Here is a 26,011-nt window from a genome sequence, read left to right as displayed (position 1 = left end):
GCGGGGAGGGATAGTTAGGGAGTTTGGGATTGACTTGTACATGCTGCTATATTTAAAATGGATAACCAACAAGGACCTACTGTATTAGCACAGGAAACTCTGCTCAATATTATGTAACAACTTAAATGGTAAAAGAATTTGAAAAAGAATAGATGCATGTATATGTATAACTGAATCACTTTGCTGTACACCTGACACTAACAACATTGTTAATCAACTATACTCCAATATAAAATAAAAAGTAAAAGAGAAAAAAAAAAGAAAAGCACTTATTAGCCCAGCCGCTGAGGGGGCTTTCTGGGGGCTTATTGGTAAGAACATGAGGAGAAGCAACTGTCAGTCCGGGTAAAAGCTACCCTTTGCTAATACCTCTTGCCTTGGTAAAGGCGACACCTTTCTTAGGTGGTGGTTGGAACAGCAGCCAGAGGAGATCAGCCTGCCCGTGGGCACCTGCACCACTGTTCCCTAGCAACGTGCTCTAGCGGCAATGGACTTTTATGCTGGCAGATGGAAGTCAGATCTTGGTTGGCAAAGCCTTCTCTCCGGAGAAGCTAAAACTCATAGAAAAGGTACATCTTAACTAAGGTGTAGTTGGACTTTATTCCTTTTATCTCACCTTGCCTGGTACAATAGGGTAATTAATCTATCATTTGTTTTGAGTATGTTTAATTTCTTTATTGGTTTATTAAGAGAGATCCTGTATTCTCTTGGCTAGTGATATTATTATAATTCCCACAGTGAATTTGTGTTAAATAAATTGCAAAGACAAAAAAAAAAAAAAGAATTACAGATCAGCATCCCTCATAAGTGATGAGGTTGGGGGTCTTGGGGAGGGGAGATCTTGGAGGCTGTGGTAAGTACTTCAGATTTTTCCGCAGTCCCTAGTAAAATCTTCAGTGCGAGCTCCTCGACAGAATATTAGCAAATTGAATGTAGCAGTATATAAAAAGATACATCATCACCAAGTGGCTGTTTATCCTGGGAATACAAGACTAGTTCAACTCAAATCACCACATAAATAGACTAAAGAAGAAAAAGCCACATGATCATCCCAATAGATGCAGAAAGAACATTTGACAAAATTCAGTATCCATTCTTAATAAAAACTCTCAGCAAATCAGGAACTAAGGGAACTTCCTTAACCTGATGAAGGGAAACCACATAAAAACCTACAGCAAACCTCAAACTTAATAGTCAAAGTCTGACTTCTTTTTTTCTAAGATTGGGAACAAAGCAAGAATGCCGGCTCTCACCTCTCCCTTTCAATATCGTACAGGAAATCCTGGGCAGTGCGGTAAGGCAAGAAAATGAAATAAAAGGCATACTGAATGAAAAAGAAGAAATAAAACTGTCTCTATTCATAGATGACACAATTGTCAGTGTAAAAAAATCCCATGGAATGTACAAAAAACTCTCCTAGAAATACCAATACGTTTAACATGCTCCTGAGGTCAACATACAAAAATCAACTGTATTTCTATATACAACTGGGAATTGAATTTAAAAAACAAACATTTACAATAGCAGTGAAACAAATGAAATATGTATAAATCTAGTAAAGTAATATGCAGGGTTTTTATGCTGAAAACTACAAAACACTGATGAAAAAAAGTTAAAAAATCTAAATAGAGAGACACACTGTGTTCATGGGTTGGAAGACTTAATATTGTTAAGTCCGCCACCTAAATTGACCTATAGATTCATTGCAGTCCCAAGTAGGAATTTCTTAGATATCAAGAGTCTGATTTGAATATACAGAAATGCAAAGGAATTGGAATCGCTAAAACAACCTTGAAAAAGAGGAATACAGGACTTCCCTGTTGGCGCAGTAGATAAGAATACGCCTGCCAATGCAGGGGACACGGCTTCAAGCCCTGGTCCAGGAAGATCCCACATGCCGCGGAGCAGCTAAGCTCATGTGCCACAACTACTGAGCCTGCGCTCTAGAGCCTGCACGCCACAACTACTGAGCCCACGTGCCACAACTACTGAAGCCCGCATGCCTAGAGCCCGTGCTCCACAACAAGAGAAGCCACCGCAAGGAGAAGCCCACACACTGCAACAAAGAATAGCCCCCACTCGCCACAACTAGAGAAAGCCTGTGCACAGCAATGAAGACCCAATGCAGCCAAAAATAAAATTAAAACTTCTTTTAAAAAAAGAGGAATACATTTGGAGGACTCATACTAGTTGGTCCTAAGACTTACTACAAAGCTATAGTAATCAAGACAGTGTGGCATTGGTCAAAGAATAGACACATAAATCAATAAATCACAACAGAGTTCAGAAATAGACCCACACAAATATAGTTAATTGAGTTGACAGAGTGCAGAGACACTTCAGTGGAGAAAGATTCGTCTTCAATAAATGATGTAGCAACAACTGGACAGCCATGTTTTAGGAAATGAACCTTGACCTATACCTGTCATCTTATACAAAATTTAACTCAAAACCAAACATAGACCTAAATGAAAAATTATAAAACTTTTAGAAGAAAACAGGAAATAAATCTTTGTGACCTTGTGTTAGGCAGAGTTCTTAGCTACAACACCAGAAGCACAATTCATAAAGTTAAAAATTGATAAATTGAACAGCATCAGAATTAGAAACTTGATCTGTGGAATTAAGAAAATAAAAAGACAAGCCAAAAACAGGGAGAAAATACTTGCAAATTATATATCTGACAAAGGTTTATATCCAGAATATATAAAGAATCCTCAAAACAAGAAAATAGTCAACTCAGTTTAAAAAAATAAAGATTTGAAAAGACATTTCGCCAAAGTAGATATACAAATGACAGATAAGCAAATGAAAAGATGCTCAGTGTCATTAGTTGTTAGGGAAATGCACATTAAAACCACAACGAGACATGGATAGACACCTATTAAAGCGGCTTAAAAAAAAAACCCTGAACACAGCCTGACAATAGCACATGCTGGTGAGGATGCAGAGCAACTGGAATGCTCATATGTTATGGGGGGAACACAGATGATGTGTTTCTAAAGAAGAAAAAGCCACATGATCATCCCAATAGATGCAGAAAGAATATTTGACAAAATTCAATATCCATTCCTAATAAAAACTCTCAGCAAATTAGGAACAGAAGGGAACTTCCTTAACCTGATGAAGGGAAACCACATAGAAACCTATAGCAGACCTCAAACTCAATAGTCAAAGACTGACTTCTTTTTTTCTAAGATTGGGAACAAAGCAAGAACGCTGGCCACTATGGAAAACAGTTTGGTAGTTTCTTATAAAGTTCAACATGTTCTTATCATACAGAATCCCAGTCTCACTCCTAGGTATTTACCCAAGATAAATAAAAATCTTTGTTTATACAAAAACTTGTACATGAATATTTATATCAACTTTATTTGTAACAAAACTAGAAACAATTAAAATGTTCCTCATCTGGGGATGGATGGACCAATGTGGTAATCCATGCACTGCTTCTGCTCCACAGTGGGAAGGAATGGACTGCTGATGCCCACAGCAAACACATGGGTCTCAGATGCATGCTGCTGATTGAAAGAAGCCAGACTCAAAAGGCTGCAAATCTTTTGCTTTATTTATGTGACAGTCTGGAAAAGACAGAACTATAGGGAAAGCGTTTTGTCAGGACTTAGGGGACATTTCCACGACATTGGGGTAGCACAGGGGAATCTTGGGGAGGGCATTGGAACTGTTTTGTATCTTGGTTGTGGTGGTGGTTACACAACTCTACGCATGTGTCAAAACTCAGAATTGTGAACCAAAAAGAGTGAATCTTAATCCGTGTAAATTTATAGCTGAAAAATTTTAAGGTAATAAATATTCAGAACGTATCCTTTCCTAACGTTTGACTGTTATCTCTGCTCCTGAGATTACTTCCGTCTATTGCATCTAGTGGTGGAAACGCTTCTCTTCCTGCGCTTCTGTGCTTCTCTTCCCAGTTCCACCGTCAGGACACTGCGTGGGTAGCTGGAAATCTGATGTGGTGGGAGTATTTACACCATAGAAGTTGGGAAATGCTACAGACCAAGGCTTAATTTATTGTTTCGTTGATTGTCTAGACTTGAGAAGGTGATGATGAAAACGTTAATGCCAATTAAACTTAAAGTGTGTCATCTATACATAGCACAAAAAATTGAGGAAATTGTCTTACAGTATTTGACAACTAGTACTGATTCAGCAAAGAGGTCACTCACTGACAAACAAGTAAAATTCTCACACATATATTTCTGTTGTTTTACTTCCGTACTCCTTAAGGTAAACAAAAATATCAACCAATATTCATGTCAGAGCTAGACTGTTGGCTGCAACCATAGGTTGGCTATGGATGCAAGAGTTCAGCAAAAATCAAAGCCTCAGTGGAATTTAAAGAATATTGCATATTTTGTTATTTGGGAATTGTGTGCTATAATTCCTTTATAGGAGTAAAATGTATAACGAAATGTATGGTTATATATGCAGTCTCTCTCAACCCCACCCTGAAAAGCTGGTTGTTGCACATTATCCAGCAAACCACTGCTTAGGAATCACTGGAAACAAGGAAGAGAAGAGGACCAAGGTCAGAGGCCTGGACCAGCTCAACATTAGAGATCAAGAGAAAGAGCTGGTAAAGGATATCAGGAGCAGGGTAAGTGAAGGGTGTGGAGGTGGAAATCTAGCGAAAGTGTGACAGGGAAGGAGGGAGTGGCTGCCGGCTGCATGTGCTGCTGAGAGAAGGGCTGGACAGTGTAGGGAGAATGGTGGCCGGCTGTGGAGATGGGGTCTGAACACTCACCTGAGGAGCTCTGTGTAAGGGGAGGGGAGACATGGACTCAGAAAAGCTTTTTGTCTTTTTTTTTTTTAAACTCTGGGAGCTATCAGAACTTTTTGTGTGTGCTGATGAGAATGATCCGGGGGGAAGGAAAACTTGGCGAGGCAGGAAATGGAGGGGAGAATTGAGGGGTAAAATCCTTGAGTGGGCAAGGATCCAGTGACTAGTCAGGGGGTGGCCTTACCCAGGAGCCTGGAGAATTCCTGCATCCTGACAGGCAGAGTCCTGAGGACCCGTGCAGGGATGGGGCAGGTGTGGTGGGAGCGTGAGGGTGCTGCCGGCCTCCTTGAGTCAGCCTCCTGGGAGGAAGACTGGGGGCACCAGCCCCTTTGCTGCTGTCTAGGGCTCCAGAGGGATGGTCAGAACCTGGGCTTTAGAGGGACTGGATCTTGCGGCTGGGAGGAGGGGCTGGGCGGCTTGTGAGCTGTGTAACTTGGGCTCCGTGCCTGAGTCAGTTCCCACAACTGTGAAGTTTGAGGGGCAAGAATAGCAGCAACACCTCACAGGCTGTAAACAAGCAACGGGGCGGGGGGGGGGGATGTGGGTAAAGCCCTGACGGGGGCCCTGGGTGTCCCCAGCATGTGGCCGCTCCTCCTTTCTTCTTGCAATGGGGTGGTGACCCTGGCCTGGCTGGAGAGCGGAAGCTGTGAGGATTAAGGCTGCAGAGGGGAGGTGGGGCCTTTGAAGTGTCTGCCTAGGCTCTGTGGGAGGCGCTGCAGGGCAGGGGGGAGGGCAGCTGGGCTCTGCCCACCCTGTGCACAGGTCGTGGCCAGAACAGGTGTGTGGGGCAGCCAGGCCCAGAATGCCAGGCTGATGAGGCGCCGTCCGGCAGGGAGCTGGCCAGGCCTCACCGGAGGAGGTGTCATGGAGGGAGATGATACTGAGGGTCACCGCTGCCCTGGCTGAGAAGCAAGAAGCCTCAGGATGCTGAGGGGAGACAGTTCTCTTGGCGGTAGCCAAGGGGCAGGAGCAAATCCCCCCAAGGACATGGTGAGGTGAGTCTCCCCTGAGCTCAGCCCAGGCCACGCCGCTTCCGATCATGGTCTCTGAGGAGGGCAGAGGAGGGTCTCAGGATTTCTGGGCAAGGCCTCTGGTGCCTCCTCAGTGACCTGCTCTCTGCCTTCTAGTGTCTTCTGATAGATTGGTTTAAAGCAATGAATCACTCGAATGGTTCAACAGCTATTTGTCAAGCACGTGCCAGGCCCTCTGCTGGGCAATGGGGTGACCAAGACCAATGCTGTTTGCCCAAGGAATGCAGGACAGTCCTGTGAGGGCTGGCGCCGTGATACCACGTGCCATGGCCAAGAGGGCCGAGCCAAGGCCTGATGAGCAGGAATGGTTGTGGGCCACTGTTTCCCATTGTGGTATTGATACAAGGGATGATTTTAGGTGATGCATGAAAGAGCATTTACTAAAATTATTTTAACGTGTATTAGAAAAAATGTAGCACATCAAACATGATTTCATAGATATTGCTTAAGGGGAGGCGAAGTTCAACAAAAGTCAGTCTTCTTAGGTAAATAATGGTATTAAGGTTGGGATGGCAAAGGTGATGACTGGGACATGCAAGTGATGGGCTCACAGGGAGAGCACGGGTGTGTCCCAGGAATCGCTTCCAGGGGGCAGTGTGGGTGTAGAGGGCAGGGTCATAGTGCCAGGCATTCTTGAGGCAGGCATGGGGGGCCCCAGAGGATTATATGCAGAGGCTCGACTCTTGAGAAGCTTTTGGAAGCTTCCTTTGCCACCAGGTGGAGAATGGATAAAGGATGCTGGGGGCTGAGGGAGGTGGCTGTCCAGACGAGGGGTGGGGCTCAGTCTCTAAGAAGTAGATGGGCTGAGTGGGGAGTTAGACTGGATGGTAACCTGGCACTGGGGTGCAGGGCTGTAGGACATCAGCGGATGGGGTGAAGCAGCTGGGGACAGATGGGCATCTGAAGCCCGGAAGACAGTTTCGGAGTGTGACAAACTGATGGCAACAAAAGCCATGCAAATGTTCCAAGCGTCAGCACGGATTCTGAGTCAGCCAGGAGGAATGGTTGAGTAAAGGGAGGCCAGTGCCTGTGGGCCTGGCCCCGCGCGAGGGATCCCCAGGTGGCTATTTACTGTGTCCTGAGCCTTGGAGAGTCAGTGATAACAAAATTAAGGATTCCCGTCCCTGTGAAGCTTACAGTAGAAACAAATGGATGCGTAAATAGTTCAAAGCTATGAACAAGGAGGGCAGGGTAAGGATTTATCAGGGGAGGTCTTTCTGATAAGGGGACTTTTGACAAGACACCTGAAGGCGATCCTGAGAAGAAATAGGGGTCTCTGGGGAAAGTGGAACCACAAGTGTAAAGGGCAAATGACAAAGATTGGTGAGAGGAAAGGCCAGAGACAACAAGAGGCCATACCTGTCATTTAGGACTCTGGCTTCTAGAACGCGGAAGCCACTGAAAGGTATGAGCTAAAAGAATGACATGCTCTGACTTGTATATAGGGGTTACGGTGACTGCCGTGGGAGCAGGACCATCAGGGAAGCCTGGCGGTGGGTAGCCTACTGCAATGGTCTGCGTACAGACATGGGAGCCACCTCCTGGCATGTGCCCTCCAACCGTGGACCAGGGGTGGTCTGTGTCACCAGTAGAATACTGAAGGGATGACGTATTGCTTTTGAGATCAGGTTTTTATAAAACACTGTAGCTTCCATCTGGTTGCCGTTCTCAGATCATTCACTCTGGTGGGAGGCAGCTGCCATGGGAAGGCCCACCTGGCACGAACCGAAGCCTTCTGCCCACCTGCCACGTGAAAGAGCCTGGAATTGGACCCTCCAGCTCACAAGCCTCCAGAGACTGCAGCCTCGTAAGAGACCCTGAGTCAGAACCACCCACTAAGCTGCCCCTGGATTCCTGACCTTCAGCAACTGTGAGGTGATAATTGTTGTCTTAGCTGCTAAGTTTTAGGCCAGTTTGTTACACACTAATAGAAATTAATGCAGCGATGAGGGCTTAGACCAGGTGATGGCAAGCGGAACTGGTGAGAAATAGTTGGACCCAGCATGTATTTCAAAGGGAAGAATCTGGACAGGTCCAGTTTGAGATACTTACGGAGACATTCAAGTGGAGACTTCAGGAAGCACGCAGTTATAAAAGTCTAGTTCTGGGAGAAGTTGGCATTTGGATGGTATTTAAAGTCAGGAGTCTGGCTAAGATCAGGAATCAGCAGAAACAGAGAAGAGGCCCAGGGGTTGAGCCCTGGGACAGCGCAACTTAGAACAACTAGGAAGAGGAGGAGAAGGAGCTCCCAGTAAGGAAGACAGGAAACGAGGGCGAGGTGCTCTGGAGGACAGGGGAGGAGCTGTCAGGAGGGAGGGCGTGTTCACCTGGGCCGCTGATAGGGTGAGGACAGTAAGATGGAATGGAGGATGGTGATAGGATGGTGGGGCAGAGAGCTGACTGGATGGCAGGGACGGAAGTGAGGAAGAGGAGACAAGGACTACACACATTTCTTTAGGGAGTTTTGCTTAAGTGGGGATGTTGGCTAGGAAAGGACATGGGGTTGAGGAGGCTGGGTATCTTTAAGGCAGCCGTTACCATGGTATGGTTGCAAACTAATGGGGATGATTCAGCAGAGAGGGGGTGACATCCAGGGAAATATCAAGGATGCCTCCGAGGTTCTGACCTGCACCTTGAAGCACGGACATGTGAATTCCCATTGTGGGCATGGCCTTCCCTGCTGGGCTGGCACGGAAGCTGCAAGGAGGTGCGGCCCTCAGCCTAGAGCCATAGGCATGGTCTCCTCACTGGGCAGTACCGTCCAGGGAACGAGGGACAGCGGGAGGGCCCAGAGCACTGCAGATGCTGCAGGCAAATCCAGGAGATGTTTAATGTAAAACTAGACTCCACTGGAAGGCAAAGAAAAGGACTCTGGCCCCTTAGACTTGGTTTCATTTTGGACTTTATTGGGAAAAGTTAGTGTAAAAAACATTCAAATTCATAAAATTTAAATAAGAAAGTAAAATTATACCTTGTAGCTATAGTAATCACAAATAAGGTAAGTCTAAATTACTGCCTAAGCAAACACTATTTTGTCAGGCTTCTCTTATAAGCCCAAGGCAGGAAACACTGCAATTATTAGAAGTGAGCCCAATGATGAATTTGCATTGCATTTGAAGCTGAAGAAAGGGAAAAAAGCATGTTCTGGTTACAGCATCACAACATTCTAGCCTGAAAAAAGCAACTTTATTCATGTCCTGCAGCAGAGTACATTAGTTATTGTAACCATGCATTAAAATTCTCACATCATAAAGAGAGTAATCAGTTTTCTTCATGATACATTTATGTTTGACTCAGTTTCATGTTGTTTGTCCCTCTGAAGACCTTTCTGGGAATGTTCCTTTTTCCAGGGCCTCCTAAGATGCCCAGGTTGCTTACTCTGGGTCATCTTTGGTCATTTAATACCAGTCGAACTGGTGGAAGCCCTCTCCATGAACCAGGGTGGAGTCAGACCCCCCCCCCTTCTCTCAAACCCTACAGCTGCCACCACTAGGAGGACAGGCATCTCAACTTGGTCAGCAGTGTTACTAAGAAGTTAATGTGGGATTCTCTTTGGTTATGGAATTTTTACGCTTATAAAAAAATATAGCTAGAAATACGCTCCTGACTTCTAAAAGTACTTTTGACTGACTTAAACACAAGTATGTCTTTGCAAAATTCACCAGCTTGGCCAGGTCTGAAATCTATTTTCCTATGGAATCTAACATCAGTGTTCTATTTAGCAAATACACAAGTGAAGAACAGTGACAGATCTTTAGAAGCCCTGAGGGCTGGGGACAGCCTTAGATGCTGTCCATGGCTTTGAACTCGCTGAGGGCCTGCACAGGGTTCACATGCTTCTTCTGAGATGCCCTCTTAATCTTGGTCTGTGTCTCATCCTGTTTCTCTCTCTTAACCAAGGGCTTTTTCTCAGGCGCCTTCATCTTCCACGACACAGCAGGGAGGTTAAGGGAAGCCATCCCCTGAGACTTCTGGTATTTGGTGGAGGCCACATAGGACGCCTTCACTGTCTGCACCACAGCGTTCATCAAGTTCTTAGCAGCTTGGATCAGGGACATGGCACTGTCCACCTAAGAGGCAGAAAGGTAGGTGAGGAGCACAGGCCTGACCTCCAACCCCACATGTACCCAGGGGCCTGGGTCTAGGTACCGGAGGGCCTGGACCCTCCGGTCCAGCTGGAGGCTGTCAGTCCCTGGCAGTGGAGTCCCGACTCCTCCTGGACCAGGACAGGGCAGGGCAGCAGCCCTGCTCCTGATTGGCTCTCCCAGTGACTGGGTGCTCTTATCCAAATACCCTGAAAATGCCTGTGTTTCAGGTCTTTTGAAGAAGGAAGGAGTGATATAAACCTAAGGTACCATTACCTTACCTGCCCCCACCCCTCAACAAGTTTTCATTCACTCAAGTTGGGGGAGGATCTGCCAAAATCTTTTGAGTGATGGCAGAGCTATAACCATAAGCACCGAGAACAGCCACGGACAGCCATGGTGCAGGGGGAGATGGCAATAAGTCAGCCTCCTAGACAGAGACGCCCCCAGTGCTTTCAGTAATGACCCGGGGAGTCTCCTCTCTCATTTAGAGAATACAGATAATTGCTCCCCAGAGACAGGGGCATTTATGTTGCAGCAGGTAAGCAAATGGTATGAGTATGTCCAACATACCAAGTCTTCTTTGAAAGGAAATTCTGTGGGGTTTAGCAGAAGCCACAGGGCTTCAGTGGAGCGAGATGTCCTCTTTCCCCTGCCCAAGGTGACAAGGGGTCCAGAACTGTGACATGGTAAACAGACAAGGGAAGAGATACTACTTGGGAACTCTGAGAGTGGAGGGGGTGTGAGAAAGCCTATATGTCATCTCTGCAATCTCTGAACAGGCTCAGTTCTTTCTGGGGGAAGAAAAGCGATGAAGACAAAAATACTTTTACCTATGGGGTGGTCAACAAAGGGGAAGAGGCAAGCACTGTAAGAGCTCCTAGCTGTCACCAACCATGCTAAGCAGAGCTGCAGTTCTGCAGGAAGTAGCCAATGTGCAGCCCTTGGCCTCTGAGGCGGCCTCTGAGGACCAAGAGGAAACTTCCAGTTTTCCCACAGCACACTTCCTAGCACGTTCCCACTAACCAGCTCTCTTCACAGATGGAACTTACCCCGGAGACGACCAGCTCCCCACCGAGGTTCTGCACCTCAGCCTTGACTTTGCTGCAGATGTTGAGCTGGTGGCAGTAGAGGGCGATGCGCTGCAGGTAGGCCAGCAGGTCCTGCTTGCAGGCTGAGTCTGGGCACTGACGGGAGAGCGGAATTAGCACCAAGCACTCTGAGCCCGGCCCAAACACACCCACCCCCACAGATATTTCTGAAAGGCTCAGTGTGCCACCAGCTCTTCACTCCTTGCTTGAGCAAAGGGCAAGATAGGAGTTACCCAATTACCTGGGGCCATCATAGCCCTAGGCTACTCTCTGCTGCAGCCCCTGCCCCTAGCCCCTAAAGGTGAAAAATAGCCTCAGCAAGTGAGAGTCTAGTTCTGGAGAAAAGTGAGAGTGCTGTGAGCTAGGTGATAACCATCCAAATAGCTCTTCTGCTCAGAGGGACTTTATCTGCTCAGTTATGATGCACTCTGTAAACACCTGATGAAAGGAGGGTCATTTTAGGCAAAGATGGAGAACGGGTGAGTCAACCAAAGCAAGAAGAGCACGTGGGAGCTGTGGGGTCCCGACCAGTCACAGGGAAATGCCCGTCTTGCTGCCAAAGCTCAGGGCCAACTTCGGAGACGTCACCCAAAGAAGGAACAGAGCACCTCTCTCAAGTGTTTATGCAAAAACTCCCTCCTGTGAGGCTGGGGTGCAGACCATGCTGGAGATTTAGAATTTTATTCTAAGAAGCTACTGAAGCATGGCAGAGCCATACCTCATTTGCATTTTAAGGTGATCATATAAGAAGACTGTGTTGGCAACTGTGTGGAGGCTGGAGTGCAGAGGAGAGAGCAGGAAATCAGTGAGGAGAGGCCACAGTTTTGCAGGCGTGGGCCATGCATGCCAGGACTCAGCTGGGGGCTGCTAAGAGGGAAGGACCAGATAGATGGTGTTGAGATTCGTGTGGCTAGTAGAAGCACCAGGGCTGAGTATCGGTTATTACATGAAAGACGGGAGTTGAGGATACTTCCCAATCTTTGGCTTGAGCAATGAGAAACCACTGTCACTTGTCCCGCAACCCCAATGCAGGCTGAGCATGTGGATACTTCAGGGAAAGGAGTGGGAAGGGTTTGTAACTACAGCTGACAATATCTTGGAGCATCAAGGGAAATATATTGTAAACTTTCCAGGAGGTAGGAACCACATTTTTTTGGACATATCGATACAGAGAATGAAGGGATGAAGGCTGGGTGATTGAGGACATAGATGTCTGTCCCCAGTTGGGCACGTCAGCCTTCCAAAAGCACTAGCCAAAAGGGCTCCTGATTCTCACATGAAATACTGCAATACTTCCACAAGAAGAGGCTCTTATACACCTAGTTTCAGTGTATTATTAGGGCTTGCAGAATTAGCTCCTGCCCAGAGCTGACATCCTGAAGAGATCTGAGAGATAATAAACAACAGTAAAGGCTGGTTTTAGCTGTCAACCAAGGGAAGATTTCAGGACATACACACCTGCTCCAGAGATGTGCTGTAATGCAAACTGGGCCTGCCTTATAAAACTTGTCAAAGAAGAAACAGGAATACAGAAATCCTTAAAACTCTATGCTGATGTTAGTCAAGTGGGTTGACAAGTTAAGAACAATTTTTGAGATGGGAAAAGTACTGTGTCTCATGAAAAACACTGTTACCACCGCTGGGCTGCCAGAGTCCCAGGATGAACTTCAAGGCCCATGTGGCAAGTCTGTCACTTACATGGTCTGCGATGGTACGGCCAAGCTTATCCATCCGGGATCCCGCCTCAGCAATTTTCTTGGCGGCACTGATCACATCTGATGTGTTTTTGAGCGGTCCTTTACCTCTGAAAAAAGGGAACAAGAATGATCATAACTGAAGCCCTCGTAGGTGGAGATGAACAGAAAAGTGTGTACAGAGCAGCACGTCCTGCCTGTGTGAGGTGACCTGCAGGGAGGGGGGCAGCCCTCCGTGTAGCAGGTTGGGGCCGGGCACTGCTCACCGGGTAAAGTCCGTCATCTCCATCATGATCATGCACATCTGCTTGGCCAGCACAATGATGTCATTACCACTGTCGTCCCACTTGGACACTTCAGCATCCAGCTTGCTCTTTTCTTCCTGGAAGCTGGCCACCTGTTCCGCAATCTTTGCTTTTTGCTCCTGGGGAAGCTGAGCCATGATCGCCTAAAATCAGAAGCCCAGGAAGCTCTTACATAAAGAGAATATGAAGTTCTCACAGTGCATTAGCCAAGAATATTTCCACCAAGCAATCTATGACACAGGTAGGCTAATGCTTTAATAGGTTTCATTTTGCCTGAAGAGCCATTTTGCACCGAAGTTTACAGCAGCCTGAATTCCCGACCCACTTTCAAGAACAAGTTTTAGTGTGGAGAAAAACAGGGTATGAGGGGTTGAAGGCCAATGCAGAAGCTCCATGATCACGCCTGCACAAGGACAGAATCAGCTTACCTTAATTCTTTAAAAGTTTCATCCTCTGAAATGAAGTAAGTCAGGCAGAGAAAGACAAATATCATATGCTATCACTCATATGTGGAATCTACTGATAATTTAAAAGATACAAATGAACTTATTTACAAAACAAACAGACTTACAGATATGGAAAACAAACTTATGGTTACCAAAGGGGAAACGTGTGGGGGGCAGGGGGATAAATCAGGAGCTTGGGATGAACATACACACACTAACACATATATATCTCTTATGAGAGATAACCAACAAGGAACTACTGTATAGCACAGGGAACACTACTCAATATTCTGTGATGACCTATACGAGAAAAGAATCTAAAAAAGAATGTATAACTGAATCACTTTGCTGATACCTGAAACTAACAACATTGTAAATCAACTATACTCCAATAAAATTAAAATATTAAAAAAAATAAACTTCATTTGAACCTTAAAAAAAAAGTTTCATCCTCTGCCTCCTGCCATGGGGAGAGGAGATGAGGGAGGGGCTAATACATGGAGTCCTTTCCATGGCAGGCCCGGTGGCTGTAATACATCTCCAACTTTTCAAGGTGACCCACAAGTAGTTTTAGAATGTGAATTTTTTTTTTTTTTTTTTTGCGGTACGCGGGCCTCTCACTGTTGTGGCCTCTCCCGTTGCGGAGCACAGGCTCCGGACACACAGGCTAAGTGGCCACGGCTCACGGGCCCAGCCGCTCTGCGGCATGTGGGATCTTCCCGGACCGGGGTACCAACCGGCGTCCCCTGCATCGGCAGGCGGACTCTCAACCACTGCACCACCAGGGAAGCCGTAGAATGTTAATATTAAAGAAGGCAAGCAGGCAGGCAGAAGAGAACCTGCTGCAGAGTATGCTTTTTAGGTACTTGAGACGGCATTTAAACCTTATCACCGCAGCACCTGGAGGCCTGTTGCCCACCTCAAGGCACAGACTCAGGGCCTTGGGCTCCTCTCCACTCAGCTTCCCAAAATGCTTAGGACCGAGTGGGGCTTAAAGCAGGGATGTACCCGCTGTTCAAAATATCTTCTAAGGGGTGAAAAAAACTCCTTAGTAATATTTCTTGGCACCCTCCCAAAAACATAAATGCAGTTAATTGAAGATTTAATGACTTAAATGAATGCAATGGCTCTGATTTTCTTGAATGTACCACTGTTATTTTTTTTAACCCATGAATAATTAAATAGTTCATGCCCATGGTATCATTGAGATAGGCAAAGACAGCAATCTTTTTTGAATTTCACTGTCCTATTAACAAACATTGCATTGACTAGATCCTAGGGCTTTCCTGACTCAGGGCTCTTCACAAACCAACGCTTCAGGGCACAGCTGAGAAGATGTTTTAGATGAACCTACAATTGACTAGCAGGTGCCACAACTTAGGATAACTTCGGTCCTACTGCCAGAGAAAACGAGAGGAAAAATGGTGTTCTCAATAATGAGAGTGTTTTCCTGGAAAAGAAAAAGCCAAGAACAGAGAGGGACAGGGAGGGTCTGCAGGACAAGTTAAACTTGGTCCTTACCCGGGCACTCTGGCCAGCTATCAGCTGATCGTCTTCTGTCTGGACGCTTGTCCTGCTTCTGACATCGAAGTCTTCCGTCTCGAAGTCCGAGTCATCCAGCTCCTCAGGGGTCTGCCACCGAGACAGAAATCACAAGTCAAACACAACCCTAGGCCTCCAGCTTCCCTAGGCCTCTGGGCCCACAGCCTGATGTACAGACATCCAGAATTTTCTGCAGTATTTCAAACAGTCGTGAGGAATAAAGTTAAAATTGCTCAATATTTGTCTGAGACCCTGCTTTAGCTCATGCACGTGCCAGGCAGCCCATTCAACAAACAGCAAGCAAAGGCACCACACCAGCACTTCCCAAAGGACACAGGTCCTTTATGGGGTTGAGGGTTTCAGTTTCTACCAATGAGTCAACACTCTTTGCTTGACAAAGGTTTTCACTTCTTAACGTACTTCTCCAACACCTGCATCTTAAGACAAAGGTGAGAGTTGTCCTGGGTGGAAAAGGTACTGTATTAAAAATAGCAGTTTCATACAACATTAAACAGATTCTTATAACTTTCCCATTTTATGACAAAAAGAAAATTAAATGAATTAACTAATACTGGGACTTCTCTTAGGGTACCAAAGGCTGATTTGAGAGGTAAAAATAGGCAATGTATTTTTATGTACTTACTTTTATTAAAGAGAGAATATGGCAGATAAGGTGTGAATAAATACCAAAGGGACCGATTACTGGTCCTACCTCTTTGCTTTAATTATAAAATAAAATTCTTATTTTGTACACTCTCCAGCCTCTCATGATTAGCTGCTGACTTGAAACATGATGTCATCGTCTAGAAGTTATCAGCAACAGGGCAGCAGGCAAACAGCTGGGGTTGCCTCTTAGCCCAGCTGGCCGGCCTGTGACAGGAGGGCAGTGAGGCGAGTCCCTCATCTGCACCAGGACCTAATCCAAGCCCAGCCCAAGGGCTTCCTGTGAGGAAGCATCCAAAACTGCCCAGAGTATGTTGGGTTTGTACAGGTGCAAAGGCCAGGCCTGCCCCTCCATGAGGAGGTGAGGACAGCCAGGGTCACTCGAGGAACCAGTGAGTCACATGGCAATGCAAGATCCTGGAGTCTTGCTGCCATTCGCCATTTTAATCCTGGGTCACAGACACCTGAGCCTCAGTCTGTGGAGGAGCTTTGTCAAAGGGGTGCCCTCCTAACAGGATCTCCACTTCCCCACCTTCCTCGATAGCCCGTCACAGACCCAAGAGCTGTTCTTGCCAAGAAAACCAAATATCTCCTATTCGTTCATTCATTCACTGAATATTTGTGTGCCAAGCACTGTTCTAGGCGCTGAAGGTACAAAATGACACAGACAAAAATCCCTGCTCTCACATATATTCTGATGGGAAAAATGACAAAAGTGAATCACATGACCTATTAGAAAGTGATCAGTGCTATAAGCAAGCAGTAGAGGAGGATTGTAATTTTATATCAGTGGTCAGGAAAGGTCTCATGAGAAGGTGACACTGGAGCACAGACCTGAAGGCAATGAAGGTGGGAGCACAGGAGGTACCTGGGGGAGGAGTGTTCCAGTAGGACGGAGTCACCAACAGAAAGGCCTGGGGAACTGGATGAATAGCAAGGCCACAGTAGGGGCTCAGCTCACTGCCCTTATGGCACAGTGTCAGCTGAAGCCCTGGGAGCAAAGGCAGGGGAGCAGTAGGAGATGAGGTCAGAGAGATGACAGGTTCAGCTCCTCAAAGGCCTTGTGGGCCAGTGTAAGGACTGAGTGACGTGGCAGCCTTTGGAGAGTACTAAGCAGTAGATAACGTGATCTAATTGAAGCTTAAAAGGATCACCCTGGGTGCTCTGTGGATGAGACTGCAGGCACCTAGGGATGCAAATAGGGAGACTGGCTGAGAAGCAAGCAATTGCATGAATCCAGGTGAGAGATGCTGGTGGCCTGGACCACGGTAGGAACAGTGTTCAGAGTTTCTATTTATTGTGAAGGTAGATCCAACAGGATTTGCTGATAAATCAGATTCAGCGTTTGAGGCAAAAAGTGGAATCAAAGGTGAATCCAAGGTCTGGGCCTGAGCAAGTGAAAGACAGATTTGCCATCAACTGATACGAGAAAACAGGGTGGAGAGAGATGAGGAGCTCACTTTGGGGAATAATAAGCTTGAGGTGCCTGTTAGACAAGTGACAGGTAGTAGGCAAGGTGGCTAGATGAGTGTGGACCACAGAAGAGTCAACCTCTTGCTGGTTTTCTCACGTCTTTATGCACCAGGGGAATGAGTACAGTCAGAAAAGAGAGAGGTGAAAAACTGTGCTACAGGGTGTACCAGTGGTAAGGGGCTGCGAAGATGAGGATAAACCAGCAAAGGAGACTGAGGAGGAGGGGGGCCAGGAGATTTTCTTATAACAGGAGAAATAATGGCATGTTTGTATGCTGGGGGGAAGGTGCTGGAGGAAGAGAGAATGGGACCCAGTGCAGGGGACGGGCTCAGCCAGGAGCAGATGTTCTAACTGCCTCAGGATCCTCAGTGCAACAGGCACTGAGGCCAGACATGTAGGATGGGGCACAGATGGGGAGGCAAGCAGGAAGGTATGAAATGCTCCCAGACTCTGTGGCTGTGTGGGCGAGGCTGCATGGCATCAAGGGCCCCCTGACGGTCCTGGGTTCGGTGACCCCAGTCAGGGTGGCTGCACTTTTCTACACCATGCTCAGCAGGAGAAGGAATTTCACTAGGATTGTATTTTGCAAGGCAAACAAGAGGACAGAAAAGGGGGCAAAGGAGATTATACCGATAGACTCAAAGCTAGAAAAGGAGTGAGGCAAGGACCTGAAGGGCTGAGTGAGGGTTGCAAGTGGGGAGGGCCAACCGGCTGAAGATCCTGATGGACTCAAAGGACTGTTGGGAGTCACAGGACCAGAGACAGTGAGCTGATGGAAGGGGGAAACCTGACACTGGGATGACGTAGATACTGGTAATGACAAGGACTGGGTAAGACTAGGCAAGTAAGGTTGAGGTTGGGGGAGGATAAGACATCAAGAAACCAAGAGGTCCGGGGGGTTGGAAGGATGATTCCTGAATTAAAATCAAGACAATACGGGAGGAGTTAAACCACTGCTGCCACAGACCTACTTTGCCCTTGCTCTGGGCCCTCCCAGCTGACCACACCCCAGGTTCTATCTCACCAAGCCTGCCAGGGCCTCTGTCATACTTGCGCTCCAACACAGCAGTAAGTGCGCAAGAAACAGCTACTATATGCCAAGCCCTGAGCTGAACACGTCACCTCCATTTCATCCCATTAAAACCATCAACACCATCATGTGAGTCTCAGAAAGATGAGGAAACTTGCTTAGAGTCACAGACACGAAGAGGAATCCAAGCTGCCTGCCTGTTCCCAGGGTGTGGTTTCCCGACCTGCTTCCACAGAACAGGCCCTGGAATGTGCAGGCATCCTGGAGTGTGCGCATACCAGCTCACTTAAAACCCCAAAGGCATTAATCTCAAACACCCAGTGACTCCTCATTATCATTTCTTCTATTCTCTAAGTGTCTGTCAGTATGCAAAGAACTTTGGAAAAATAGGGCTGTGTTTTACCACCACTGGTACACCTGACCCAGGGATCCCTTCACACCACTGAGATCTAGCTGCTGGGTTTAACCTTGCATTCAACCGGGCTACGACCTGCTGAGCATGGGTTGCTCTCTAGCACAGCAGCAGCCGTGAAGAAAGCAAAAAGGCTCCCCAAGCTCTCCCCCGCCACACCCCAGCATGTCCAGGTGACCTGGGCCTGCAGGGACAGCCATCAGCCAACCAGGCCATCCCTGAATTGTTCTCTTTCCTCCTCACCCCAGAGAGAAACGCAGTCTTGCCCAAGCATTTCTACACTGCATACACAATGGGTCCAGCCTAATGCACCGGCCTCAGAAATGGCCTCTGTTTCCAGCTGAGGGGGTAAAAAGTGGGACAGAACCCCTGCCTACCTTGGGAGGTTTGACTAACAACCCATGAAGGTGTAACGGAAACTCCCCTGACCCGACTAGATCGTCAGCATAGCAAAGCAGCTGTCTACTCAGCAGGCAGACCCTGCATTCCAACTGCTGGCTCTGTGGCTATGGCAGGGATGGCCCGAGCCTGGGGGAGGTCCAGGTGAGCCTGGGGGAGCTTGGCACAGGCTCTGCTCCCAGCTTCCAGAGCTGTTCATGCTCAGAACAGCATGTGAGGGATCAACTGTGATGGAAAGGGCAGCTGTGAGTCCCAGCGCAGCACACTGGGGATGATCACAGAGGAGTCAGTAGTTTCTCAAAACCCCTTTGTGCATGCTAATCCACAGGGGGCCCTAGACATTGTCTCAGATGGTGAGAGCTGCTGCTGCCTCAGACAGGATGGGTCACATGGGGCCCAGAGCAGGTGGCACTTCCATTCAGCTACGGTGAGAGGGCTCAGTGCTTGGCCCCAAGCCCGGGAGTTGCCACAGCCCCTCATTCTCACCCTCAAAACCCTGGGGTTCTAGCATCCTGCCTGCCTGCCACCTTTGAGGCGAGGGGTGCTCCATGTAAAGAAGAGCTTCAACCTGCATTAAGGAAATACTCCCTTCTCTGAAATTAACTGATGAGCCTTTATTTTCTGTAGTTTCCCTCTAACTCAAACGGAAGCCTCATATCTGTGGCAATTGTTTAACTTGAAGTAAATCGTCACGGCCAACTCATACTAGCTCCCCTTCTCAGCCCAAGTTTGGGCTCTAACTTGCAACTAAAAGTCATTTTAGACGACGTAATTAAATATATCTCATTCTAACAGCTTTTAGATTCATGGTTTTAATATATAGCCACTCATCTGCTGAGTTCCAAAATGATGCATTGCTCAAGTTTAGCAAATGATAAGAAAGAAGCTGTTAAAACATCTGAAATGCAGTTACTCACCCTTATCATCAACACCGCTTTCCTGATGTCCCGGATGCCATCGTACACCAGGCGTGAGGCATCGATAAACTCGTTCTCATCCATGGGCTGGGCGGGGTCTGAGCTGAGGGCTTCCACGGCCGCTTCCACTTGCTCGGTAAAACGTGGCATGACTGCGGAGAAGAAAGCATGGCAGATCCTGCTGGCCCTGCAAACATCATTGCTCTACCAGCCCTCCCTAAATCCCTCAGTTAGACACAAAGAGGCAGGGTGCATGATGAAGAGCCGATGCTTCTACCTATGTGAGAAGTATTTAAGGTTGAAATAAATCAAATGCTGTATTTTACAGACTCAAATCATCATCTTTGTCTCTGGGCAGATTCTGCAACATAGGATTTACATGGTTGAGAACTGGGATTAACTTGAGGCCTTGCTAGAATGGGACCCTCCTTAATTTACTGTGTTCACTGACAGGAGATATAACTCAGACGTTCATCTTAAAATAACTCCCATTATTAATCGTGGGACACACATGAAGGAAATGTGTTTGTGAGGCCTTAATGTGGCTGACCAACTTCTCACGAATCTGACATACCTTCTAGAATTCTTGTCCTAAGACTGAACTGAGTCCCAGCGTCCTACTTCCTAACCACAGGGCCTGTACTAACTGGATGGCCTGGCCACCAGGCCATCTGTGTGTGCGGAGCACAAGGAAGGGAGGCAGCCCCCGCACCTGTGTTGGAGAGGAGCTTGGTGGCTTCCAGCACCTTCTCTGTGTAGACCCCTGGCTCATAGTTGTCCATCTCTGAGGTGACCACGTGAATGACCCGAGCAGCTCGGCCTCGAATTGCACCAGCTGTGCGGTCCAGCCCATCCACATCTTTCTCTTGGAGAGCAATGACGCATTTGTTCACGTCTTCCAAAATGTGATTCTCTGAGGAACAAACAAAAAAAAGCTGAATGAGGGAGGAGGCCTTCCACTAGAAGGGGACAACTAGTTGGCATCTATTATTCATCGACAGCTCACTCTGTGCCAGCTACGGTGCCAAAAGCTTTACACGTTATCATTTCACTCAAGAGACCGGATTAACTGTCCCACAGAAACTCAACCTGCAATCACCTCCAAGAATAACAATCTTTATTCCAGGTTTAAAAGAGAGAGACAGAGATGCCCATCTTTAAGGCACAGTTTTAAGCCAGGCGGAAAATTCAAGATCACAGAATCCTTAATAATTTCTCCTTCCCTTAAATGATTTCACTGGTTTTACATCCCAAACAAAGTCTAAATTAGAAGAAAAGGTTCACTGTAAGGTCTTATTCTCCCAGTTCCTTGCCCCTCCCTCCAGTAGATGCCAATGGTATTCAGACAAGCTACCAAGATGCCAGGACAGCTCTGGAACAGAAGGCCCTGTAAGGCAGGTTAAAGTCCCCTCTGGAGGGCGCTGAGGGACCGCCCCAGGCGAAACATTCAGTAAACCACTCATGGGATGCAGGTGGGCCTGTTGTGTTATTTGAGGAAATCCTTGACTCCTGTTAAGCTGTCTAGTCATAGAAAAGGGAATGTTCTCACCACCAGGAACTGCAGAGTCTACCAACAGACAGCCCAAGTGACAGGGATGCCCACAATCCATGGGGTGGGTGGGTGAGTGAGCAACACAAAGCCTCCAGGTCATCGCCTGCCCATTTCCTTCCAGCTTGGAAAGGAGCTTTCAAGACACGTAAGAACTCTTAGAAGCAGTGTCTGTTAAAGACATGCTCACTTCCTTAAACCAAGAAAGTACCTAGCACAATAGGTGAAAGACTAATGGTTCTGGTTTTTCTGGAAGAGACAGGACAATTAGGGCAAATGTAATCTATTTAAGAAACATCTGGGGCTTCCCTGGTGGCGCCATGGTTAAGAATCCGCCTGCCAATGCAGGGGACATGGGTTTGAGCCCTGGTTCGGGAAGATCACACATGCCACGGAGCAACTAAGCCCGTGCACCACAACTACTGAGCCTGTGCTCTAGAGCCCGCGAGCCACAGCTACTGAGCCCACGGGCCACAACTACTGAAGCCCGCACTCCTAGAGTCTGTGCTCTGCAACAAGAGAAGCCACTGCAGTGAGAAGCCTGTGCACTGCAACGAAGAGTAGCCCCCGCTCACCGCAACTAGAGAAAGCCCGTGAGCAGCAACGAAGACCCAACACAGCCAAAAATAAATAAATAAAATAAATTTAAAAAGAAACAAAGAAAGAAACACACCTGGTCATTTCTTTGCCATCCCTGGTTACCTTATGCTTTGACCTGTCATTATCTAGACTGGTTCCTGATTTAATTCCCTTCCAAAGTCATTACCCTTCCCTCACAGCCTCTGCTAACATACTCAGTCAAGTTATATATGACAGTGTCTAGTGGTCACAATGCTATTTCCTCTTATCTCAAGGGGAGCCAGAGGCAAGTGATGCTTAGTGGATTCAGCAAAGAATAGAGCCACCACAATGCCCTGCCTTTGGGCTTCAAGATCCCCTGTAGGCTCCGGGAACAAGGCCCTTCATTTTGTAGTTCCCAAGAGACTGCAGGAAGGGACTTGCACCCACAAAACTAAACATACTCTTACCTATGATCCAGCAATTGCACCCCTTGGTATTTATGCAGTGGAGCTAAAAACTTAAGTCCTCATAAAAACCTGCACGCAGATGTTTACAGCAGCTTTATTCATAATTGCCAAAACTGGGAAGCAATCGAGGCATACTTCAGTAGGTGAAATGAAAAACTGTGGTACATCCAGACAGTGGAATATTATTCAGCACTTTAAAAAAAAAAAGTGCTATTAAGCTATGAAGAGACATGCAGGAACCTTGGGAGTTGCCAGGGGTTGGAGCAGGGAGGAATGGATAGGTGGAGCACAGAGGACTTTTAAGGCAGTGAAAATACTCAATGATGGATACATTTGTCCAAACCTATGAAGTATATACCACCAAGAGTGAACAGGAATGTATATTACGGACTTTGGGTGATAATGAGGTGTCAAAGTAGGTTCATCAATTGTAACAAATGTGCTACTGTTGTAGGAGATGTTGATAATGGGGGAGGCTGTGCGTGTGTGGCTGCCAGAAGTAGATGGAAAGTCTCTGTATCTTCCTCTTAATTTGGCTGTGAACCTAAAACTGCTCTAAAAGTCTTTTTAAAAAATAAAAATTCATCAATTAAAATAAATATCTTTCCAGGGAAAGCCAAAATATAGTAAAAATTTCTACTGCAGAAGGGAAAAGTGAATTACCACAAGATAGCTAAGAAGACCATAATTTAGCATGTGCTAATTCAAAAATTAGGAGACTTGCTAGAATTTACACCATTGCACTACTGAAAGAGGTAACGTATTAAACTTTTTACATAAACCAATTTTAGGAGGAATATGTGAACCAATTATAAGAATAAATGGATTTAGAGCCCATGTTTAGATCAGAAACATCTTTTATATACAAACTCTCTACATATTAAACTAAGCAGACTGGTACTGAGCCTGCCTACCATACTAGGCCTTAGGTTAAAAACTGCTGCTTTTACTGAATCTAACATTTGGGGAAGGGGAAGGAAAGGAATAAAAAGGAAAGAAAAGATGTTGCTAATGAAACTATGAACCAATGTTTTCTCATATCACTGATTTTTAAGACTCATCCTGGTATCAGGATTGTTAATACCAGGGGACGGAAAGCACATCTTAGAATCAATGAAGTATAGCATTCTTTGTCATTCATTAAACAAAGTAGCCCAAACTTCCACCAAGGATTTGTTAACCTTCATCTGGGTAAGTGTGTTTTTACAAATCAATTTAGATTTTCTTGAATTTATACAGGTTTTCTTCCAGCTGAACCCAAACAAGGGAAGAGCTTGCCATTCTTTAGCCACCAAGGAAGGCTTCTATTTCAGGAAGCTGACTAAAGTAACATTTTCCACCTTCACTGGGAAAGCCCCAGCCAGCTGAGGCCACTATATACCCAGGACACAACAACCTGCTCTCTACACTTGAGCCCTAAGGGAGAAGTGAGTTCCCATTGGACATGTGCAAATATGGGAGGGTTGGAGGTACCCACACTAACTTAAACCATAAGTTACTTTACCTTAATTGAATTTCCAAGTAAACTCAGCATGGCTCCATTTTGAGTAGACACACCAATCTGTACCCCATTAAAAACTGATTGTTTAATACAGTCTTTATCTGTAGATGCTTCTAAAAGGAAAAAAAACCTACACACACACATACAACAGTCTATCTCCAAGGGATCACATTATGGATGTTAACATATCTGATTTTCATTTGAAAATCTTTCTAGAACTGCCTCCACAGATCTTCCTCATCCATATTAATGGCTGTACCGTACCCTACTGAACAGACGGAGGGGCCATCATTCATTTATCCAGTCTTCTCTTAGGCATTTTGGCTGAAGTGAACATCCTTGTACAGGTATTTTGGCAAACATCTATGTACACATCCCTGGGGAAATTTTCTAGCAATGGGAATACTAAGTCAAAAGGCATATATGTATAAAGTAGATGTATGATGCCTAATTGCCCTCCGGAACCAAGCCAACTGGCATTCTCCAGAAAGCCTTCAGTCCACAATGTCTAACAGGGCCTGTTCCGCCCTCCCCTTGCTCTGGATATCTTTATCAGTGCAGCCTTATGCATACACAGGAGATGATAATATTAATACGTTATATAGAGAACTTACTCTAATATTATGGAAAGATTCTGAGTGCTTGACATTTAACTCTATCGTAACCACTTTTTAAAAATCACAATTAATGTGGAAACCAGGCGCAGAAGTATTGAGTGGCTTGCTCAAGCTAGGGGGCATGGGAGTCAGAAATCAAACTAACTTCACCACTTCCTTACCTTACTTTCAGTTTTGGATTTTTGCGATTAAACACAAAAACAAAAATTAGGTACAAAAATCCTTTTATTTAGACCAATCAGACCAAATTATTTGAGCACACTGACAATGAAGAAGAAAGAGTACAAATTACTACTCCTAAGTGTTGCCCCAAAGTATCTAATGCATTATGTTATTTGTTTCCAAGAGCACTTGGTAAAGAATAGTAATAAACCCAACTAGAACCACTCTAACCAACCACTTGCAACTTAAAAAAAAGGTGTGTGTGTGTGGGGAGGATCAGAACTTCCACATGAAAGCAGAGTAAACGAATGAGAAAGTAAATTTCATTTCCATGGAAAATGTTTATCAAATACAATTCAAATGAAATTCAAACAGTCTTTATCGCTTTGATAAATTTCAAACCACTGTCCTTAAGGGATCGGTCCATATAAATATATTCACAGTTTGCTGAACGCTCTGTAGCATCCTAAACCACCTCCAATATTTACAAGGCAACCTTCTGAATAGAACAGCTTGGGGAACAGGGGTCCCCCACCCTCTCCCCCGGAGGTGGCTTGCATGTCCCTCTCTATTTTCAAGTGCCAGTGGCATATTTGATACACAGTGACTCAAGTTCCCCCTGCCCTGCAGCCTCATGAAACACTGGCATCAGGGTCTTAATGGCTTTACCAGGTTATACACAAGATGACCATTAATTTTTGAGCCACAAATTTAGGATATAACTTGTAATAAGCACGAGGGAACTTCTGGAACCAATGGGACAGAATATCCAGGAACAATGGCGACAGAGCAGCAGAGGGTCCTTTCAGTCCTATCCCCTAAGTAACTTCCCTTTGGATGGATTCTCATGAGTGGGCAGGGCTACAGCAAACACACAGGCCCCAGGGATTTCAAGGGGGATTGATGGTGAAAAATCATTACTAGAACTATTCCTCAAAACCTATCACACTGCCATAGGGCCACAATACCCCAGGACACAGTAAAACACCACCACTCCAAGGAGTCAAGCAGCAGTCTTACTTTTCATTACATAAAATTTTATGAAGTCCACCAACGTTAAGCCAGACCCTGTGCTGGGCACTTGTCCTGCAGCCCCTTACTCAGAAACATGCCCACCTTGCTGACAGACTACTGAGCCTCTGGGTAATAGGAGTGGGCAGATCTCAGCTTCTGGTATAAAGACTGCACACGGTGCTTGCAGATGACGCCTGCTCTCCAATCCACGGGGCACCTCTAGAGAGGCTGTGAGTTGTACAAGGGCCAAG

General features: G+C 46.2%; 1 protein-coding gene and 1 long non-coding RNA gene across 5 annotated transcripts in view; one reads left to right on the top strand and one right to left on the bottom strand.

The window, feature by feature from the left end:
* The first annotated feature begins 24 nt into the window (after positions 1–24).
* On the top strand, positions 25–15,833 carry LOC115860072 (uncharacterized). Its single transcript, XR_004042314.2, has 3 exons — positions 25–4,618; positions 5,634–5,796; positions 7,505–15,833. It is a non-coding gene; the product is annotated as an uncharacterized lncRNA (long non-coding RNA).
* CTNNA1 (catenin alpha 1) overlaps positions 8,720–26,011 on the bottom strand; it is a 345,218-nt gene continuing 327,926 nt past the window's right edge. For all 4 annotated transcript variants that reach the window (XM_060296266.2, XM_060296265.2, XM_030869482.2 and 1 more), the window contains 7 exons: positions 20,602–20,802; positions 19,890–20,041; positions 14,975–15,085; positions 12,969–13,150; positions 12,707–12,812; positions 10,970–11,104; positions 8,720–9,902 (listed from right to left, as the gene is read on the bottom strand). In XM_060296266.2, the coding sequence (XP_060152249.1) occupies positions 9,615–9,902; positions 10,970–11,104; positions 12,707–12,812; positions 12,969–13,150; positions 14,975–15,085; positions 19,890–20,041; positions 20,602–20,802 (1,175 nt within the window). In that variant the 3' untranslated portion in view covers positions 8,720–9,614. The remainder of the gene's footprint in view (positions 9,903–10,969; positions 11,105–12,706; positions 12,813–12,968; positions 13,151–14,974; positions 15,086–19,889; positions 20,042–20,601; positions 20,803–26,011) is intronic.

Source organism: Globicephala melas, chromosome 3, assembly GCF_963455315.2.
Source record: "Globicephala melas chromosome 3, mGloMel1.2, whole genome shotgun sequence".
Classification (NCBI taxonomy): domain Eukaryota; kingdom Metazoa; phylum Chordata; class Mammalia; order Artiodactyla; family Delphinidae; genus Globicephala; species Globicephala melas.
The sequence above is the reverse complement of the archived record's forward strand: the minus strand, read 5'-3'. Positions and strand labels throughout refer to the sequence as shown.